We start from the raw sequence: 15373 nt of genomic DNA on the forward strand, positions 1-15373 counted from the left end.
TAAGAACAGACCTCTGGAATGAATTAAGTACTTAACCTGAGGTACCACTGTACTGATATTATTGTTGCATATTTAGTTTTAGATCTTATGATTTACATGGAAACTGTTTCCGTTCGGTTGTGTACTTTTTGATTAGTTTTATTTATTGTTTACAACTTTTGTTATGTTTGTAATTATGTAAATCTTGTCATGTTGGAAGCCGCCTTGAGTGTAGCTTCAACTATGAAAAGGCGACTTGCAATTAAATTATACAGATAGGTAGCCGTGTTGGTCTGCCGTAGTCGAAAGAAAATTTTAAAAATCCTTCCAGTAGCACCTTAGAAACCAACTAGACAGCATCTTAAAAAGCAGAAACATCACCTTGACAACAAAGGTCCGTATAGTTCAAGCTCTGGTTTCCCCAGTGGTGATGTATGGAAGTGAGAGCTGGACCATCAAGAAGGCTGATCGCCAAAGAATGGATGCTTTTGAATTCTGGTGCTGGAGGAGACTCTTGAGAGTCCCATGGACTGCAAGAAGATCAAACCTCTCCATTCTGAAGGAAATCAGCCCTGAGTGCTCACTGGAAGGACAGATCCTGAAGCTGAGGCTCCAAGACTTTGTCCACCTCAGGAGAAGAGAAGACTCCCTGGAAAAGACCCTGATGTTGGGAAAGATGGAGGGCGCAAGGAGAAGGAGACGACAGAGTATGAGATGGTGGGACAGTGTTCTCGAAGCTACAAACATGAGTCTGACCAAACTGCGGGAGGCAGTGGAAGACAGGAGGGCCTGGCGTGCTCTGGTCCAGGGGGTCACGAAGAGGCGGACACAACTAAACAACTAAACAACAACAAGTTAGTTATTGGTATGACCTTTCGTGTGCATGCATGCCAATATCTGAAGAAGTGTGCCTGCAAATAAAATGATGACGACGGTGATGATGACGATCAAAGGAGGTGTTCACGGGGAGTTCCTTCACCTCTTTATTCCCCCTAGGAAAACTTCCTTGTAAATCTCAGAATTGTTTGAAAGCACAGATATCTGGGACATGGAAGAACAGATCTCTGTGGAAAGTGAGCGAACCATGTAAGGCGTGTAATCAGGGCCAGATTTAGGTTTGATGAGGCCCTCAGCTACTGAAGGCAATGGGGCGCTTTATATGTCCAGCTGTCCTTTGTCAACAACAAATTGTCGCTGTTTTTTGTCTTGAATCTATGCTATATGGCAATTTATGGACCTACTAAGTATCTCAAGCCATTTGCACATGTTGCCGTTCAACCAGTCCATGCAGAATGTAGGCAGCCTATATATAGAAAGGAGGAAACTAGGGATATTTTAGGGAGCAGGCTAGCAGGCCGCGCCCATGACTTACCAGGGGTCAGCAAACTTTTTCAGCAGGTGGCCTGTCCACTGTCCCTCAGACCTTGTTGGGGGCCGGACTATATTTTTGAGGGGGGAAATGGACAAATTCCTATGCCCCACAAATAATCCAGAGAGGCATTCTAAATAAAAGTGCACATTCTACTCATGTAAAAACACGCCGATTCCCCTACTGTCCGCGGGCCGGATTGAGAAGGCGATTGGGCCGGATCTGGCCCCCAGGCCTTAGTTTGCCTACCCATAACTTACACCACAGGAGCCTACCAAAACACAAAACACTGTTGCTGTATGTAGGTTTTAATTCATTTGTATTTTATCTTATATTTTGGAAATATATATCCAGTTGTTTTTTCCGCTTTAATTTTTTCGGGGGTCCCTAAGCCATAGCATGTTTAGCTTAGATGTAAACCCCGCACTGCGCGGTGAGGCAGAGACATTATTTCCGAAATAAAATAATGAGCAACCCGGTCTCATGTGTTCCTCTGAAGGTATATCAGGAAAAAACATCTGCCGTCCCAAGAGAGACTCGCAGCAGCAGCAGCAGCAGCAGCTGGGGCCGGGGGATAAACAGAACCGGGAATTATTTGCAAAGGACCGTACGCTGATGGGTGCAGGGTTTGGGTGCCAAAGCCCTGCCACCCTTTCACCCCACAGCCGTGACCCCCTTCGGTTCAGACGTGGCACCCTTAGGGGCACAGCTTGCCTAACTGAATTCTCTGCTGCAAGGTGGGTGCGATTGGGTTTCCGGGCTCTGTGCCAAAGCCCGGCTCGCCTTACGTCTCTGCCATTCCACCTGGAGGCCAGGGGCATCAATAATTCAACCGGGGCGATCGTCTCCCGTTGTCCGGGTGAGGGGGGACGGAGGGGGGGCCCCCAATGCTGCGTAGGGCCAAGCGACCAAGCCGGGAAGGATACGCAGAACGGCAAGGAGGGGCGCCGATGGAGAACGGTGTGTCCCGGGAAACCGGGGGCTCCCAGGCCTCGTCCTCTTCCTCCGAAGGGGGCCGGGGCACCCCTGGGCAGAGCGGGGGCACCCCGGCGCCCCGCCAGCCCCGCGTGAGACCCCGGCTCATCTTCCACACCCAGCTGGCCCACGGAAGCCCCACCGGGAAGATCGAAGGGTTCACCAATGTCAAGGAGTTGTACGCCAAAATCGCAGAGGTCTTCGACATCTCCCCCACAGAGGTGAGGCCTTTCTGGGGGGGAGAAATTCAGTTCGTAAGAAGAGACTCGCTCGCCCAACCGAACACCCTGTTCCATCGCTCCAACATTTCTCCCCTGAAAACAGGGACGTCTTATTCCATCCCCTCCAATGTTACTCCCCTGAAAATAGGGACGTCCTATTCCATCCCCTCCAACGTTTCTCCCCTGAAAATAGGGACGTCCTATTCCATCCCCTCCAACGTTTCTCCCCTGAAAACAGGGACGTTCTATTCCATCCTCTCCAACGTTTCTCCCCTGAAAATAGGGACGTCCTATTCCATCCCCTCCAACGTTTCTCCCCTGAAAATAGGGACGTCCTATTCCATCTCCTCCAACGTTTCTCCCCTGAAAATAGGGACGTCCTATTCCATTCCCTCCAACGTTTCTACCCTGAAAATAGGGACGTCCTATTCCATCCCCTCCAACGTTTCTCCCCTGAAAAGAGGGACGTCCTATTCCATCCCCTCCAACGCTTCTCCCCTGAAAATAGGGACGTCCTATTCCATCCCCTCCAACGTTTCTCCCCTGAAAAGAGGGACGTCCTATTCCATTCCCTCCAACGTTTCCCCTGTGAAAATAGGGACGTCCTATTCCATCCCCTCCAACGTTTCTCCCCTGAAAATAGGGACGTCCTATTCCATCCCCTCCAACGTTTCTCCCCTGAAAAGAGGGACGTCCTATTCCATCCCCTCCAACGCTTCTCCCCTGAAAATAGGGACGTCCTATTCCATCCCCTCCAACGTTTCTCCCCTGAAAAGAGGGACGTCCTATTCCATTCCCTCCAACGTTTCCCCTGTGAAAATAGGGACGTCCTATTCCATCCCCTCCAACATTTCTCCCCTGAAAATAGGGACGTCCTAAGGAAAAGCGGGACATTCTGGGATCAAATCAGAAACTGGGACAGCTTCCGTAAATCCAGGACTGTCCTTGGAAAATAGGGAGATTTGGAGGGTCTGCTGTTCTCACACGGATAACCCAGAATCAGGATTCGAACACAAGAGCCATCTTTCCTCCTGCAGCTTCTGGCAACTGATATTCGGAAGTCTTGCTGGCTCCCCTCAAGAATGCGGCCTCTATTTTCACGGCAAGCCTTTCGCCCTCCATGCATTTATCCCATCCTTTTTTAAAGCCATCCAATTTGGTGGCCGTCCCTTGTCCCCTGTGGCATGGAATTCCCTAGATCAACTATGTGCTGCTTTCTTTTACCGGCCTGGAATCTTCTGACATTCGCCGGATGAACCCACAGTTCTAGAGTCAGTAGAGAGGGAGAAAAGGCACAGTGCTTCTATGTCCAGCTGTCCTTTGTCAACAACAAATTGTCGCCGTTTTTTGTGTTGCATATATGCTATATGGTAATTGATGGACCTAATACGTATCAAAAGCCATTTGCCCATGTTGCCGTGCAACCTTCCATGCAGAATGTAGGCACCCTATATATAGGTAAAGGTAAAGGGACCCCTGACCATTAGGTCCAGTCGTGGCCAACTCTGGGGTTGCCGAGGGAGCCGGCGTACAGCTTCCAGGTCATGTGGCCAGCAGGACTAAGGCGCTTCTGGCGAACCAGAGCAGCGCACGGAAACACCGTTTACCTTCCCGCCGGAGCGGTACCTATTTATCTACTTGCACTTTGACGTGCTTTCGAACTGCTAGGTTGGCAGGAGCAGGGACCGAGCAACGGGAGCTCACCCGGTCGCGGGGATTCGAACGGCCAACCTTCTGATCGGCAAGCACAAGAGGCTCCATGGTTTAGACCACAGCGCCACCCGTGTCCCTACATAGCTTGTTTAGCTTATACGTAAATCCGGCACTGTGTGTAGGTTAAACCACAGAGCCTAGGACTTGCCAATCAGAAGGTCGGCGGTTCGAATCCCCGCAATGACAGGGTGAGCTCCCGTTGCTTGGTCCCTGCTCCTGCCAACCTAGCAGTTCGAAAGCTCGTCAAAGTGCAAGTAGATAAATAGGAACCACTCCAGCAGGAAGGTAAACGGCGTTTCCATGCACTGCTCTGGTTCGCCAGAAGCGGCTTAGTCCTGCTGGCCACATGACCTGGAAGCTGTACGCTGGCTCCCTCGGCCAGTAAAGCGAGATGATCGCCACAACCCCAAAGTCGGTCACGACTGGACCTAATGGTCAGGGCTCCCTTTACCTTTATCCTGAATCCTTTTTGCTTCTCTCTCTCTCTCGCTCTCCCTCCACAAATCCCTTTGTCTCCCTCACCTCTTTTTCAACATCCCCACCCCAACCCCTTGCTGGCCAATCCCACCGGGGAGAAAACCTTAAGCGTGGATCCGTTCTCTCCCCCAGATCCTTTTCTGCACCCTGAACACTCACAAGGTGGACATGCAAAAGCTTCTCGGAGGCCAGATCGGGCTGGAGGACTTCATCTTCGCCCACATCCGTGGCGAGACGAAAGAGGTGGAGGTGACGAAGACGGAGGATGCTCTGGGTCTCACCATCACAGATAACGGGGCCGGGTGTGCCTTCATCAAGGTCAGGATGAGGCCAGAGAAGGTCATGTCGGGAGATCTGAGTAGCTGAAAATGCAACTTTTCCTCCTTGCAAATTATTATTATTATTATTATTATTATTATTATTATTATTATTATTATTAAATCTATTTTATTTATTTATACTTTATGTACAGTGGTACCTTGGGTTAAGTACTTAATTCGTTCTGGAGGTCCGTACTTAACCTGAAACTGTTCTTAACCTGAAGCACCACTTTAGCTAATGGGGCCTCCTGCTGCCGCCGCGCCGCCGGAGCATAATTTCTGTTCTCATCCTGAAGCAAAGTTTGATACGATACGATACGATACGATACGATATCTTTATTGTCATTGTCCCATGCAGAACAATGAAATTGAAAAACTACATAAAACTACATAAAAACTACATAAAACTACCACAAAACTACATAACACTACATAAAAACTACATAAAACTACTACAAAACTACATAAAACATTCAAAAATCCCTAGGTTCTTAACCTAAAGCACTATTTCTGGGTTAGTGGAGTCTGTAACCTGAAGCGTATGTAACCCAAGGTACCACTGTATTATTATTAAATCCATTTTATTTATTTATACTTTATGTATTTATTTATACTTATCAAGTTTATTTATTTCACTCGTTTATGCATTTCACAGTGGTACCTTCATTTTCAAACTTAAATAGGTCCGGAAGTCCGTTCCAAAACCAAAGCATTCCAAAACCGAGGCACGTAGAAAGGAATGAAAAACGAATTAATCCGTTCCAGACTTTTAAAAACAACCCTAAAACAGCCATCGAACGTGGATTTTACTATCTAGCGAGACGGTCGATCCATAAAATGAAAGCGATAAACAATGTATTGCAGTCACACAATCCATCCATCAGTAGCTGAACTGGGTCCCACAGAGTCACAAAAACAGACCAAAAAGAGCCACAAAAACAAAATGCAAAATAAATAGCAAAAACAGACAGCGTAACACTCAGATTGGAAGCGTAACACTCAAAACGGAGCACGTTCGGCTTCCGAAAAAAGTTCGCAAACCGGAACACTTCCTTCCGGGTTTGCAGTGTTTGGGTTCCAAGTTATTTGAGTACCAAGGCATTTGAGAACCAAGGGACCACTGTACACATCATTTTCAGGTAATTTGTTGTTTCTGAAGTCCGACAGGCCGTGTCTCTTAAATGGGACGGCATGCCACAAATTTAGCTGATCGTGCATGCACTCCCTTAACCTTCTTGTTGTTTAGTCGTTTAGTCATGTCTGCCTCTTTGTGACCCCCCTGGACCAGAGCACGCCAGGCCCCCCTGTCTTCCACTGCCTCCCACAGTTTGGTCAAACTCATATTAGCAGCTTCGAGAACACTGTCCCACCATCTCGTCCTCTGTCGTCCCCCTTCTCCTTGCGCCCTCCATCTTTCCCAACATCAGGGTCTTTTCCAGGGAGTCTTCTCTTCTCCTGAGGTGGCCAAAGTCTTGGAGCCTCAGCTTCAGGATCTGTCCTTCCAGTGAGCACTCAGGGCTGATTTCCTTCAGAATGGACAGAGGTTGGATCTTCTTGCAGTCCAGGGGACTCTCAAGAGTCTCCTCCAGCACCAGAATTCAAAAGCATCCATTCTTCGGCCATCAGCCTTCTTGATGGTCCAGCTCTCACTTCCATACATCACTACTGGGAAAACCAGAGCGTGAACTATATGGACCTTTGTTGGCAAGGTGATGTCTCTGCTTTTTAAGATGCTGCCTAGGTTTGTCATTGCTTTTCTCCCTTAACCTATAGCGCATCAAAGAAGGCAGCATTATCAACCGCATCCCGGTCGTGTGCGTCGGAGACAGCATCGAGGCCATCAACGACCAAACCATCGTTGGGTGCCGCCACTACGAAGTTGCCAAGATGTTGCGTGAAATGCCGAAAGCCCAGCCCTTCACCCTGCGCCTCGTGGAGCCGAAAAGGGCCTTTGGTGAGTTGGGGGGGGAGAGGAAGACCCCCCTCGAGGGGGCTGGGGAGAGGCAGTGGCCGGAGTGTGTGTGGATTTTGCACAGGGGTAGAAAGGGACGCGGGTGGCGCTGTGGGTTAAACCACAGAGCCTAGGACTTGCCAATCAGAAGGTGGGCGGTTCGAATCCCCGCGACGACGGGGTGAGCTCCCGTTGCTCAGTCCCTGCTCCTGCCAACCTAGCAGTTCGAAAGCACCTCAAAGTGCAAGTAGATAAATAGGTACCACTCCGGCGGGAAGGTAAACGGCATTTCCGTGCGCTGCTCTGGTTCGCCAGAAGCGGCTTAGTCCTGCTGGCCACATGACCTGGAAGCTGTACGTCGGCTCCCTCGGCCAGTAAAGCGAGATGAGCGCCGCAACCCCAGAGTCGGCCACAACTGGACCTAATGGTCAGGGGTCCCTTTACCTTTACCTAGACCTCAGCCTCCATTGTACTTGGGAATGGATCATCCTGAATGGGGTCATTGTGCCCCCGAAGGACCAGGTGCGCAGCCTGGGAGTCATTCTGGACTCACAGCTGTCCATGGAGGTGCAGGTCAGTTCTGTGTCCAGGGCAGCTCCATCTGGGACGCAGGATGAGACCCTTCCTGCCCGCAGACTGTCTGGCCAGAGTGGTGCATGCTCTGGTTATCTCCCGCTTGGACTACTGCCAGGCACTCTGCGTGGGGCTACCTTTGAAGGTGACCCAGAAACTACAACTAATCCAGAATGCGGCAGCTAGACTGGGGACTGGGAGCGGCCGCTGAGACCACATAACACCGGTCCTGAAAGACCTACGTTGTCTCCCAGTCTGTTTCTGGTCTGTCTCCAGCCCGGACATCGGGGTCCATCTCCGAGGGTCTTCTGCCGGTTCCCTCCCTGCAAGAAGTGAGGTTACAGGGAACCAGGCAGAGGGCCTTCTCGGTGGTGGCACCCGCCCTGTGGAACACCCTCCCAGCAGATGTCATAGAAATAAGCAACTATCTGACATTTAGAAGACATCTGAAGGCAGCCCTGTTTAGGGAAGTTTTTACTGACTGCTGTTTTAATGTATTTTGTTGGTAGCCGCCCAGAGTGGCTGGGGAAACCCAGCCAGATAGGCAGGGTATAAATAATATATTATTATTATTATTATTATTATTATTAGCATCTCCAGGTTGGGCTTGGAAGGTCCCCTAGTCCGGAACCCCGGAAATCTGCTGCCAGGTGGGCTGAGAACCCCCCAAAAGTTTCAAAGAGCGAGCCGGGGGCCACGCAATATTCCACAGCGATTTGCGCGCCCTGGATGCGAGTGTGTCGCGCAGCGTGCAAGTTAGACAGCAGCTGGCCAGAAAAGGAATTGAGTTTGTCAAAGCAATCTAACTTATCGAAGCGATGCCATCCTTTTCCCACTTCCTAGATATGATCAGCCAGAGAACTCGAAGCAACAAAGTGCCCAGCGAGGGGAAGGTGGCCAGCGGGAAGGAGACACTGCGGCTACGAGCCAAGGGCAGCGCCACGTTGGAGGAGGCAGTGAGTCGGTCCGGGTCCCGGTTTTGGTCCGTGGTTCGTCCGAGCTTCGGAGGTGTCGAAACAGCTCCTTGCTAAGGGTGCAAGAGAGCTTCGGCACGCCTCTCCTTCTGTCCCAGCTCGTTGCCTACGCTTTTTCTCCTGTAAAATAGCAGAATTGTAAATCAGGAATGGGCCCCAAGAGTCATCTAGTCCAAGAATCCCCAAACTTGGCCCTCCAGACGTTTCTCCCCTGGAAATAGGGATGTTCTATTCAATCCCCTCCAATGTTTTTTCAGTGAAAAGAGGGACGCCCTTTTCCATCGCCTCCAACATTTCTCCTGTGAAAATAGAGACGTCCTATTCCATCCCCTCCAACGTTTCTCCCGTGAAAACAGGGACGTCCTATTCCATCCCCTCCAACGTTTCTCCTGTGAAAATAGGGACGTCCTTTTCCATCCCCTCCAACGTTTCTCCCGTGAAAACAGGGACGTCCTATTCCATCCCCTCCAACGTTTCTCCTGTGAAAATAGAGACGTCCTATTCCATCCCCTCCAACGTTTCTCCCCTGAAAATAGGGACGTCCTATTCCATCCCCTCCAACGTTTCTCCTGTGAAAATAGGGACGTCCTATTCCATCCCCTCCAACGTTTCTCCTGTGAAAATAGGGACGTCCTGTTCCATCCCCTCCAACGTTTCTCCTGTGAAAATAGGGACGTGCTATTCCATTCCCTCCAATGTTTCTCCCCTGAAAATAGGGACGTCCTATTCCATCCCCTCCAACATTTCTCCTCTGAAAATAGGGACGTCCTTTTCCATCCCCTCCAACGTTTCTCCTGTGAAAATAGGAAAAGCAGGATATTCCGGGATCAAAAGAGAAACCAGGATGGCTTCTGAAAATCCCTGGAAAACAGGGACACTTGTAGGGTCTGCAACAGGTCCACCCCATATGACACAACGCCCCCCTTGCAGCCCTCGCATTCCCAACCCTTGTTTGATACCCGACATCTTCTGGGACTTTGCCCACCCATCCCAAACCACAGCCTGGGGGGCCACGAAGCTGACCTCTCCCCTTTCTCCCGCTTGCAGCCCAGCGAGCGCGAGGAGGAAGCTGCCGGGAAAGTCGATGACCTCCTGGAGAGTTATATGGGAATCCGAGACGTGGAACTGGGTGAGTGGAGAGGGGCAGGTCTCACGCCCTCTGTGACCCCCAGAGAGTCGGTCAGCCTGGGGGTGGGGTGGGGGCCACGATCCTGGACTGGGTGGGGCAACGGACCCGGGAGAGAGCTGGGTTCAGATTATAGAATCATAGAATCCTAGAGTTGGAAGAGACCCCAAGGGCCATCGAGTCCAACCCCCTGCCAAGCAGGAAACACCATCAGAGCACTCCTGACATATGGTTGTCAAGCCTCAGCTTAAAGACCTCCAAAGAAGGAGACTCCACCACACTCCTTGGCAGCAAATTCCACTGTCAAACAGCTCTTACTGTCAGGAAGTTCTTCCTAATGTTTAGGTGGAATCTTCTTTCTTGTAGTTTGGAACCATTGCTCCGTGTCTGCTTCTCTGGAGCAGCAGAAAACAACTCCCTCCTCTATGTGACATCCGTTTATATATTTGAACATGGCTAAGATTCTGCCATGCAGCTTCAAAGCTCGCTGAGTGTGGCCACAGCAGGGGCAGATTTAGGTTGGGTGAGGCCCTCAGCTACTGACCAGCCGCAACGCAGAAATCCTAATACCCTAGAATGGTGTTATAAGGGGGAAAACTGCTCCTTTTCCCTTACAGGTTATTCCAGAGCCCGTCTAGAGTCCTTAAGTGGCTTCCCTATCGGTAGGAGAAAATAACAGAGGCCATCAGACAACACAAAAGGAAAGAGGAATGAGGAGGGGAGAGGAAACCGAGCGAGCTCAGGCTCCAAAACTCTTTCGCTTGTTGTTTCTGCAATCTCCCGATGTAATATCTGGTTATGCAATGTGAGAAACGTGAGGCTGGACCAGGGAGATCTTTCCGTCGAGTTATTTAGGAAATAGAGGACATCTTAGCATGGTCTTGTTATAAGAAAAAAACTGCTCCCTTTCCCTTATGGGATATTCAAGAGCCCGTATAGAGTCCTCAAGTACGTTCTCTATTGGTAGGAGAAAATAGCAGAGGCCAAGCAGAGAATATTGAGAAGCAAAGCGGCTAGTAAGCCTGATCTTTATTGATCTGTTGCAACAGGGTCCCCCGCTCAGCACACAAAGGAGGGAGGAGGAAGCCAGAACATTGGTAAAAGTAAAGGTAAAGGTAAAGGGACCCCTCCCACGCATGGAGGGAGGAGAGGAACCCTGAACATTGGTGTAAGACGTTTGAAATTGCCTCCCCTGTAGCTCAAGGTAAAGGTAAAGGGACCTCTGACCTAATGGTAGGTCAGAATCGTAGAGTCGGAAGGGGGACACTCCAGGGTCATCTAGCCTGACCCGCTGCAACGCAGGACTTTTAACGCCCCTGAATGGTAAATTTGGCAATGGGAAACCTCTCTGGTGCCCCCCTTTCATGTCTTGCAGCCTCGAGCATGGTGGAAATGGCCAAGGGGCGGCAGGGCTCCGAAGATTTCGCCCGCGGCCTGGATCTCCTTCTGGGCGAATTTGCCTTCCCTGAGGAGTTTGTCGCTGAGGTCTGGAGAACCATCTGCGAGGCCAAGGGCAGCCCAAAGTAGAGGCGAAGATCTTCTGTCTCTCCATCCTTATCTCTCTTCCGCTAGGCTTCCTGCGCCCCTTATCCCGGCCGGTTTCTTTTCAAGGTCTTTGGTTTCCATCCAGACACACAAACACTGACACCCACACTCGTTTTTCTCTTTATTTTTTTAAGAAAGGAAAGAAAAGCAGAATTAATCTCTCGTTGTTCGATTTTTTAAAGAAGTGCCCATCTCAGACCCTCTGATGAAAATAGGGACGTCCTATTCCATAATAATACAGTGGTACCTCGGGTTAAGTACTTAATTCGTTCCGAAGGTCTGTACTTAACCTGAAACTGTTCTTAACCTGAAGCACCACTTTAGCTAATGGGGCCTCCCGCTGCCGCCGCATGATTTCTGTTCTCATCCTGAAGCAAAGTTCTTAACCCGAGCTACTATTTCTGGGTTAGCGGAGTCTGTAACCTGAAGCGTATGTAACCCAAGGTACCACTGTAATAGTAATAGTTTTATTATCTATACCCAGGCTGAGTTGCCCCAGCTACACTGGGCAACTTCCAGCATATATAAAAACATAATAAAACGTTAAACTTTTAAAATTTCCCTGTACAGGGCTGCTTTCAGATGTCTTCTAAAGGTTGTCAAGTTATGGTACTTATCTCCTTGGCTCAGGGTTGCATAATTCCATACCTTCCAATGTTTATCCAACAAAAATAGGGACGTCCTATTCCATCCCCTCCAAGGTTTCTCCCCTGAAAATAGGGACGTCCTATTCCATCCCCTCCAGCGTTTCTCCCGTGAAAATAGGGACGTCCTATTCCATCCCCTCCAACGTTTCTTTGCGGAAAATAGGGACGTCCTATTCCATCCCCTCCAACGCTTCTCCCCTGAAAATAGGGACGTCCTATTCCATCCCCTCCAACGTTTCTTTGCGGAAAATAGGGACGTCCTATTCCATCCCCTCCAACGTTTCTTTGCGGAAAATAGGGACGTCCTATTCCATCCCCTCCAACGTTTCTTTGCGGAAAATAGGGACGTCCTATTCCATCCCCTCCAACGTTTCTTTGCGGAAAATAGGGACGTCCTATTCCATCCCCTCCAACGCTTCTCCCCTGAAAACAGGGACGTCCTATTCCATCCCCTCCAGCGTTTCTCCCCTGAAAATAGGGACGTCCTATTCCATCCCCTCCAACGTTTCTTTGCGGAAAATAGGGACGTCCTATTCCATCCCCTCCAACGCTTCTCCCCTGAAAATAGGGACGTCCTATTCCATCCCCTCCAGCGTTTCTCCCGTGAAAATAGGGACGTCCTATTCCATCCCCTCCAACGTTTCTTTGCGGAAAATAGGGACGTCCTATTCCATCCCCTCCAACGTTTCTTTGCAGAAAATAGGGACGTCCTATTCCATCCCCTCCAACGTTTCTCCCCTGAAAACAGGGACGTCCTATTCCATCCCCTCCAGCGTTTCTCCCCTGAAAATAGGGACGTCCTATTCCATCCCCTCCAACGTTTCTTTGCGGAAAATAGGGACGTCCTATTCCATCCCCTCCAACGCTTCTCCCCTGAAAATAGGGACGTCCTATTCCATCCCCTCCAGCGTTTCTCCCGTGAAAATAGGGACGTCCTATTCCATCCCCTCCAACGTTTCTTTGCGGAAAATAGGGACGTCCTATTCCATCCCCTCCAACGTTTCTTTGCAGAAAATAGGGACGTCCTATTCCATCCCCTCCAACGCTTCTCCCCTGAAAACAGGGACGTCCTATTCCATCCCCTCCTGCGTTTCTCCCGTGAAAATAGGGACGTCCTATTCCATCCCCTCCAACGTTTCTTTGCGGAAAATAGGGACGTCCTATTCCATCCCCTCCTGCGTTTCTCCCCTGAAAACAGGGACGTCCTATTCCATCCCCTCCTGCGTTTCTCCCGTGAAAATAGGGACGTCCTATTCCATCCCCTCCAACGTTTCTTTGCGGAAAATAGGGACGTCCTATTCCATCCCCTCCAACGTTTCTTTGCGGAAAATAGGGACGTCCTATTCCATCCCCTCCAACGTTTCTTTGCGGAAAATAGGGACGTCCTATTCCATCCCATCCAACGCTTCTCCCCTGAAAACAGGGACGTCCTATTCCATCCCCTCCAACGTTTCTTTGCGGAAAATAGGGACGTCCTATTCCATCCCCTCCAACGTTTCTTTGCGGAAAATAGAGACGTCCTATTCCATCCCCTCCAACGTTTCTCCCCTGAAAATAGGGACGTCCTATTCCATCCCCTCCAACGTTTCTCCCCTGAAAATAGGGACGTCCTATTCCATCCCCTCCAACGTTTCTTTGCGGAAAATAGAGACGTCCTATTCCATCCCCTCCTGCGTTTCTCCCGTGAAAATAGGGACGTCCTATTCCATCCCCTCCAACGCTTCTCCCGTGAAAATAGGGACGTCCTATTCCATCCCCTCCAACGCTTCTCCCGTGAAAATAGGGACGTCCTATTCCATCCCCTCCAACGTTTCTCCCATGAAAAGGTGGACGTTCTGGGACCAAATTGGAAACTGGGGTGGCTTTTATAAATCCAGGACTGTCCCTTGAAAATAGGGGGGCCGAGATCTTCTTCGGAAGGCTGTGCTTGGCTTTGCTGATCCATGCATTTTCTCCCCCCAATGCCGGCAACACAAATATTTCTGCAAAGGAGATTTTTGTGTATGTCCCCCAAAATGGACCTCCATGGACCACCTTATTTTGTGAGGCTTCCCACCCCCCACCCCCCCGTGCTCAGGTCCACATGAACCCGAACCTCAGCCCAATCGCTCACATGCACTGTTTTTTTGCAGCAAAGCTTCACGTTAATGAAAAACCAGCATCGTAATCAAAAAATAAAAGGTAATGTCAACACTAATTTTCTCAGAAGGAAGCCCCTCAACCTTCCGCAAGTCAACTCTCCTGCCTTTGACTGCAATGTACATAAAGTTTTGTTGGTTTGTTTTTGAAATAATTAAAAAAGTTATTTAAAAACCATTCCTCTTTTTTTAAAAAAGGGTTGTGCATCGTTTCTACAAGGGCAGTGCAGCTCAGTAGGCAGAGCACCAGCTGTGCGTGCAAAAGGTCCCGGGTGGAAGATAATAGTATCTCCCACGAAGGTTCGGAGAGATGCGTTGGATAGCCTGGAAACGTGGAGAGATGCTGCCGGCCCGTGCAGACAGCCCTGGGCCACACGGACTGGTGGTTTTCTTTGGCAAATGAAATTCGGTTGCCAAGAGCTCCACGCAGCTTCCCAAGTCTCGCTCCTCTCCAGGGCTGTTCCCAAGCAATCGGAGACTGCGCCTGTGTGAACCTAACCTCCCCTCCGCCCTTTTCACGCCGCTCCTGGTTCTGCGAGACAAGCAGGGAGGGGAGCTGGTCCCAGCAGGAGGGGGAGACCTGCTTGCCTCTTTCCCAGCCGGACTCCTCTCTGCCTCTTGGCCCCGCTCCATCTATTCGCAACCATGAGGACTACTAACTTGCACAGCCTTCCCAATCCATTCTTCCCTTTGAGGCCTGGAGGCCGGGGTTTCTGAGCTGCATGCTGGGATGTGCTTGTGCGTGCCCCAAATAACAACAACAACAACAACAATTTATTATTTACACCCCGGCCATCTGGCTGGGCTTCCCCAGCCACTCTGGGCGGCTTCCAAAAAAATATTAAAATACATCAAACATTAAAAGCTTCCCTAAACAGGGCTGCCTTCAGATGTCTTCTAAAGGTCTGGTAGTTGTTGTTCTCTTTGACATCTGGTGGGAGGGCGTTCCACAGGGCGGGCGCCACCACTGAGAAGGCCCTCTGCCTGGTTCCCTGTAACCTCACTTCCCGCAGGGAGGGAACCGCCAGAAGGCCCTCGGAGCTGGACCTCAGTGTCCGGGCTGGACGATGGGGGTGGAGACGCTCCTTCAGATATACTGGACCAAGACGAAATTCCAGCTTAAGTGCCTTTGTTACGCTGACGAGGGGACAAACCCTAAACCGTTACGAGGAGGGAACCGGCAACAAATCGCCCTGTTCAAATTGGAATTATTAGCAAGAGCGCGGTCCACAAGGACTTGGTGGGCTGTCAGGCCTAATGAGCACAGCGGCTCATCCCCTGTAGGTCTTGCCCCATAGATCAGTTGCCAAGGCTGAAAATCCCCGCTCCCCACAGCCATCTTAAGTCCCACCCTCTCCAGGATTT

At 50.2% G+C, this 15373-nt stretch overlaps 2 protein-coding genes across 2 annotated transcripts in view; one reads left to right on the forward strand and one right to left on the reverse strand.

The window, feature by feature from the left end:
* Window positions 1-15373, reverse strand: part of TEKTIP1 (tektin bundle interacting protein 1) — a 209428-nt gene that overhangs the window by 58893 nt on the left and 135162 nt on the right. The window lies entirely within an intron of this gene.
* Window positions 1918-11784, forward strand: GIPC3 (GIPC PDZ domain containing family member 3). Its single transcript, XM_083720667.1, has 6 exons — window positions 1918-2544; window positions 4867-5052; window positions 6828-7008; window positions 8422-8534; window positions 9600-9681; window positions 11054-11784. The coding sequence occupies exons 1-6, from the start codon at window positions 2236-2238 to the stop codon at window positions 11203-11205; spliced, it is 1023 nt and encodes a 340-aa protein (XP_083576793.1). The 5' UTR covers window positions 1918-2235; the 3' UTR covers window positions 11206-11784.

The sequence above is a fragment of the Podarcis gaigeae genome (assembly GCF_964106915.1).
Source record: "Podarcis gaigeae genome assembly, chromosome: 18".
Classification (NCBI taxonomy): Eukaryota; Metazoa; Chordata; class Lepidosauria; order Squamata; family Lacertidae; genus Podarcis; species Podarcis gaigeae.